Here is a 7505-nt window from a genome sequence, read left to right on the forward strand (position 1 = left end):
ACATTTTCATCCACATCTAATGGAGTTTGAAGTGGAAGCATTGGTGGCTTGCTTGATGCAAAAAATGCACATTGAGAATCCTTGGATAAGGACTTGCTATTACTTGAAGTTGGAGCAGGCATGGGTGCTTGAGTTATATCCGTATTTCCAATGTCTCCATCCAAGGATGAACTTGCAGCCCTTTTCAATTTTTCAAATTGTTTCCCTTCATTTTCTAAGGAAAAATATGAAAAGTGGCAAATCAATTATTTTTAAGTTCAGTGTTCAGTAAACATAATACTAAATATATTAATATGAACATGACATTTGAAGACTGAATTCCAAATAATTTAAAAAAGTCCATGTCATGGTTGTGAAAGACTGAATTTGAATTAAATAATTGAATTCTCATCTTTGTATGATTAAATTTTAATTGGAATTTCAATTTGTATTATCACAACTCTTTAACTAATTTTAATTTTATATGTCAAAATTCGTTAATGAATTAAATCCATCAATGAATTAAATCCATCAATGTGCAAAGATCATCAATAACCAAAACCTAGCTATTTTCTTTATGATCCTAATAAAACTTAGCTTTAATGAAAACCTGAACTTATCAAGTAATATGGTATGTACTGATAGTGATAACAAGCAATATTTACTCTAGGATACTCAAAAATTGACAACCATAATATGTATAGTGGCCACCACAACCCAAAACAGAAGGCTTGCATTTTTTTTTTTTCATAAGTTAGGAATTTCATTAAGCCATAAATGGCAGATCATGAAGGAAAATATTATGGTTACTCATAAATAGAAGGCATGCATTGCCAATCATCCAATATGCTTATGACATAAAAATTTCATACAAACAGTCCTAAATTCTCTTAAATCCTTCAATTAATTCTGCCTACAAAAAAACCCCCCATTTGATGGAATACATTTCCTTAACTCACCTGTGCTACTAGGCTGGCGAGTGGATATGACAGAGAGCTTACAGCTAAAGGCCGTAGATTCTGCAGTAGAAGCAAGATAAATAGAGATACTCAGCTAGCAAAGTGGTGATGACAGAGAGGTTGTCACTTGTGGGTGGTCAGCGTAAGATAGGAGGTTAAGGTTGATACTTGGGAGAGAGGATGTCTAGATGAAAATCATTATGGGATCTGCAAAACACAAATGGAAGGTGGCTGCTAAAGCAAGATGCTGTGAGATAAGAGAATAAGATAGATACGTTTAGGTTTATTTGTGAATTGTGACTTGTGAGTTCTCAACACAATGTAGTTTTCACTAATAAGGTAAAATATGTATAAAAAGCTATTTTTACAATAGAAATCTTCCTAAATTATAATATAAAAACTTTTTGTTATAAACCTAAAGCTCTCAAGCATAGTTAATATGGGCATTTATATTACAATGTAAATACGTGTGTTTATATTATAATGTAAAAAGTTTAATATGAAAAGTTTAAATTATTACTTAATTTATATGGTTTTATTTATCTTAATTATTTAAAAAATTGAATTCTAAATTATTTTTAAATTAATAAAGATTATACTATTCTTTATTTTCTTAATCAACAAAAATATTATAATTTGATACATCATTCATCTATTTGTAAGATAGTCATGAGATAAAAAAAAACAAAAAAAAAAGTTAATATAGTTATGGCAGAGTTTTTATAATTAAAACTAAGATAGCTAATATAATTTTAAGTTACTTTATAAATTAATATATATATATATAATTTTGTTAAAAATGTGTAATATATCTAAAAAATCATTAAAAAAAATGTGTGAAATCCATTCTTCGATTTGGTTATGGTTTGGTTCGATTTTGGTATGGTTCCGGTATGGTTTTTCATAAAGAGCCAAAATCGAACCAAAATAGTAAATTAAGTTTGGTTCGGTATGATTCGGCTCTTACAATAATAATTCTCTTTCGATTCCAGTTCGATTCAATATGGTTTTTTGGTTCGTTTCAGTGGCCCCGGAAATCCTGCATAGCCCTAATACACAACCCAAATCAAAAAAGCTAGATCTAGGGTTTTATTTGTTAAGATTTTATGCTACCATTCCATCTCCATGAATTTAAGATGTTCTCCATCCATTCTAAAGTATTCCAAGGTGCCATGGAAGACTTCTAGTTGAAAATCTCACTTGGTCGAAATTCCAAGGGGAAAATATGCTTCGATAATGACCAAATGGTGGAAAGGACTAAGAATTCTCATTTGGTCCAAATATAGGTGTTTGATTTCAATTAAACTTCTCAGCTGAATGGAGCTGAAACTTTACCTTATCTTATCTTTATCTTATTTTAGTTAAATAATTAATAAATAATATGCAAATTTAACTAAATAAATTAGTCAAATAAATGACAAAAGCCCTAAGTCCATATGGAGGCCCATTCCTGCGCATAAAACAAAGCTAAAGGGCCAAGGGAGCTAAACCCTGCATATAAGGTGGTCCATGGGCCGTTCAAGGCCCATGTTGGAGCTTTAGGGCCTCTTTCACGAGCTTATTGAGCCTAAGGCCTTTTAATAGGATAGTATTTTACTTTTTTTTTTTTTGTTTAAAGGGCCTGTTTAGTTTTGGGATGTATTTCTTTTCTCCTTTCTCATTTCTTTAGTATTGGTTATATTTGCTTAATATTTAAAATAACACCTTGCATGTAACATTGACTTAGTAATATAACATATAGGGCAACTTGGCTAATATAAGACATAATATGCATGATTAGAAATCATGGCAATGCAAATGAGATGAAGAATGTGAATATGCTATGCTTTATATGTAACATGCCTTTTATGGTTATAATCTGTAAAATGACTTCGTATGCAATTAATTTAGGAATATGCTAACTAGGGAAAGATTGTAAAGAAGGGCAAAACTAACTTAAACAAAGAAACTTGGCATGCTAGCAACACTTTATGCTCATGAACAAGGTTGATTATTTGAACTATTTGTATGTGTAACTTAGAATTGCATTAATTGTATGAACAAGGAATTTAGTAATAGGACAACAAGAGAGGATTTAAGCAATGCAAGTGGAGGTCAGTCCAATGTATAGTATTGGATTAGTTTGAGCAGAGAGGGTGCCTATAATATAGTTTATAAAAATGTATAAAGAGATAAATTTTTTACTCCTAGAAGTTATATATGTTGTCTTTAAAATGCTAAATTGTCAAATGTAAATTTATTTATTTATCGATGTATTCTATGGTTACTTGTTTTTATTACAGAGTAAAATTAATTTGTTATGAAAAATAAGACGATTTAACGAATTTTGCAATTTAGCAAATTTGATTTTTGTAAATTGATACTTTTTTTTATAAAATTGTTAATTACGAAAAATTTATTAACTTAACGAACAAAAAATAATCGTTACGTAGACTATATGTAACATAATTAATTATTTTAATTCAACACAATTTGCTATAATTAATGAGTAATCTGTATTTATAATTGTTTAATAAAATTTGCTGCATATAATTTATCAATTGGATTTTTTTATATTATATGTGTATTTTTTTACCTTAAAAAATTTTATTTTTTTGTTGAGCTAATAAATTTTTTATAATTCATAATTTTGCAAAAAAAAGTATCAGTTTATAAAAAAAATTAAAATCATATGAGATGCATTGCAAAATTTTGCTAAATCATCTTATTTTCTGTGAAAAAATAATTTTACTTTGTAATAAAAACAAATAATTATAGAATACACCCTATTTATCAATCACTCGTGACATTTAGAGATAACAATAAATGAAACAAATATTTATTTATATTTAAAAAGATACAAAGACAAAAAAATAATTTCTTGAGATAAAATTTTAATTCTCAATATAATAAATTTGGTGAAGTGGATAAGGTAACTAATATAATGAAAGAAATATTATAAATCTTAAACACATGTTAAATTTCATAACTAAATGATAAATTAAAATGATCTATTTTGTGATAAAATAAATAGAATTATTTAATAATTATTAATTATTTTAAATTAATATTATATAGTTTAAGTTAATATACTAAATAATAAATATCTATAATATATATTTGAGGGGAAAGGAGGCGAGAGCATTGAAATTTTTAAAAATACCATTTTTTATTTTTATTGTTTATAAAAATGTCAATGAAAACTTATTTATAGCGATAGATATAAGAATTTGTTGCTGAGATATCTTAGCGACAAAGAATCTGTCTCAAGTTCATATTACATTATTCCTAGTAATTTTTAATAATAATATATTTATTGCTAATACTTTTAATAATGGGATACTATCACACCATAAATAATTTCAATTTAAAATATTAATCTATTTAATATAAATTAAAATTTTAATATTATTTTAATAATATTTCCACTTATATAAAAAAATCTTATTATAATTCTTAATATAGTAATTCTATAATCCTAACCCTATAAGTATTATTAATTCATTAAAAATTATTTTATTTATTATAATAAAATTAATAAAAAAACCTTAAACACTCAATATTACTTTATATATATATATATATATATATATATATATATATATATATATATATATATATATATATTAAATTTTAATTTATATTTATAAAATTATATATAAAAATAATAAAAAATTACATATCCATCCAATCATTAATCAAATTTTATACTTATAGTCTTGCATTCTCTTCTAATAATTAATTAGTAAATATTTTGAATGGAGGAATTTATGAATTGATATTATTCTTTAATTTTTTAATTTATAATAAACAATAATTAATATATTAAAATCTTAATCTTATTATAAATCGTATTTCAAAAAATACTTATAGATATTCCAACAAACAAATAATACAATGCAACTTAAAAATTTAATGGTAAAAAAAATTAATTTACAATTATAACTAATTCTTTTTTAACAGATAGTCAAAATTAATTTAAATCAGCTAATGTGATGTGTTCACATATCATGATTTTGATCATTAATCTATTTTAATTTTTACTGTTAAGTAAAAATAATAAACATTTAAAATTAAGTTAAAATTTTCAAAAATTAAAGAATTCACCATAATATCAAAAAGTTGAAAATTTAAAACTTTTATTATTAGGACTCATTGAATTTTTTAAAAATTATGAATAATAAAAAAAATTTAAAAGTAAAAATTATTATATATAATAAGACTGATATTTCAAATCTTGTTTACATAATATGAAACATATTATTAATAAAAAAGAATACATATTATTTACTTAAATACAACTAGAATATAATTAAGTGATTTTAAGATATTAGCATTTTTTTTTAAATTTAGATTTTTACTTTAATTTTCTCAATTTTTCTATATTATACATTTATTCTGAATTTTTTTATTAATTTTAATATTTATTAATTAATTAACATAAATTTTTTAAATCACATATAAAGAAAATTAAATCACAAAAAGATACAAGATAATGTACGACCCACATAACAGAAACACTAATATGTAAATATCTTGGAAGAAAAGCATACAAAGATTTGGTGTAGTTTAAATAACAGCTTTAAAATTCATTATGGAATCTAAGTGCCCTGAGTCGTTTGAGTCTTGGTGGAAATAAACTCTTTGGCCAAATCCCTTCACCTCCTGGTCTCTTAACTAATCTAAAATATTTCAAGCTTAATAATAATTGGCTTTCTGGTTCAATCCCTTCTGCTCTTGGTCTTTTAACAAATTTAACCTATTTCAATCTTAACCATAATTTGCTTTCTGGTTCAATCCCTTCTACTTTTGGTCATTTAACCAAATTGAATGCCATGTTTCTTCGTGAAAATCAAGTCAATGGATCAATCCCATCAGAAATAGGAAACCTGAAGAATTTGGTCACTCTAGACTTTGGAGTGAATTTGCTTTCTGGCCCAATTCCTCCAGCGTTTGGGAATCTAACCAAATTGAAAACTCTTTACCTTGATTCCAATAAACTTGATGGCCTTATTCCTCTAGAAATTGGAAATTTGAAGAGTCTCTATTTTTTGTGCTTCGAATATAACAATCTTGTTGGTCCGATTCCATCTCTTAATAATTTAACCCAAGTGAGAAGTCTTTCCTTCAGTCACAACCATATCAATGGCACTATCCCTCCAGGAATTGGAAGTTTGAAGTTTCTCTGTCATTTAAACATCCAACATAACAAAATCAGTGGTCCTATCCCTTCTACATTTGGTAATTTAACCCAACTGAAATTTCTTGCCCTTGGTAAAAACCAAATTAGTGCTTGTATCCCTTCAGAAATTGGAAATTTGAAGTTTCTCATTCATTTAACCATGAGCAATACTCACCTCACTGGTCATATTCCTTCTACTTTTGGTAATTTAACCAAATTGGAAATTCTTAACCTTGATAACAATAAAATCAATGGTCTTATCCCTTCAGAAATTGGAAAATTGAAGAATCTACATCGTTTGATCTTAAATTCTAATAACCTCACTGGTTCAATACCTGCATTTCTTGGTGATTTGACCAACTTGGATTCTCTGTTTCTATCTTCAAATCTCTTAGATGGATTCATACCACATGAGCTTATGAAATTATCTAAATTGAAGTTCCTTCATCTTTCATCAAACCAAATTTCTGGCTTAATTCCACCTGAAATTGGGGCGCTATCCAATCTATTGGAATTGGATCTTTCAAATAACAATCTCAACGGACCTATCCCAGTTACTTTAACAAATTGCTCCGGTTTACAATATTTATCATTAAACAACAATTCTTTAAATGGATGCATTCCTCTCCAAATTGGAAACCTTTCTATGCTTATTGTCATGACTTTGAGTCAGAACTTCATCAGTGGAGAGATACCCCCACAATTCGAAATTTAGCAAGACTCAAGTACTTGGATCTTAGCTACAATAATGTCTCTGGCCAAATTCCAGATTCTCTCGAAGATCAGTTTCAACACTGTTCAAAGTCTAGTTCTGCACAATTAATTGCAAGTGAATATTCAAAATGCCATGATGAGTACCACAATTTCCAGCCATCCTTTCGACCTCAAAAAGTCAAAAGATCCTTGCATTACATTGAAATTTGTCTTCCTGTTGGCTTGTTTCTTGCCTTTTTGATTCTTGGACTTTTATTCGTTTCTCGATGGTGGCAATGCAAGGCCAAGACTTCTCACACCGAGGCAAAACAGGTGAGGAATGGAAATGCATTCACAATATGGAACCATGATGCAAGGATTGCTTTTGAAGACATCATTTCAGCTACAGAAGGCTTCGACATTAGACACTGCATTGGCACTGGTGGGTATGGAAGTGTTTACAAAGCACAACTTCCCTGTGGGAAAGTTTTTGCTGTAAAGAAACTCCATTGATTGGAAGCTGAGGAACCAAGTTTTGACAAACAGCATATTAAAACTCTTTTAATATGTTTTTGGATTTACATTTGCCGTTTAAGAATTTAGAATTAATCAGATTAATTTTAAGAAACCTAGATTAGATAAAAAACAAATGCACTAACCTTTTGATGCACTGTAGTGTGTTTGGCACCTTTGGGATGCGTCTTTAGGACACC

At 27.4% G+C, this 7505-nt stretch overlaps 1 protein-coding gene across 1 annotated transcript; it reads left to right on the plus strand.

Moving 5' to 3' along the window:
• Positions 1 to 5752: 5752 nt before the first annotated feature.
• Positions 5753 to 7305, plus strand: LOC110673375 (MDIS1-interacting receptor like kinase 2-like). The gene is made up of 2 exons (XM_021836494.1): positions 5753 to 6674; positions 6773 to 7305. The coding sequence occupies exons 1-2, from the start codon at positions 5753 to 5755 to the stop codon at positions 7303 to 7305; spliced, it is 1455 nt and encodes a 484-aa protein (XP_021692186.1).
• Positions 7306 to 7505: the final 200 nt, after the last annotated feature.

The sequence above is a fragment of the Hevea brasiliensis genome, chromosome 16 (genome assembly GCF_030052815.1).
Source record: "Hevea brasiliensis isolate MT/VB/25A 57/8 chromosome 16, ASM3005281v1, whole genome shotgun sequence".
Classification (NCBI taxonomy): Eukaryota; Viridiplantae; Streptophyta; class Magnoliopsida; order Malpighiales; family Euphorbiaceae; genus Hevea; species Hevea brasiliensis.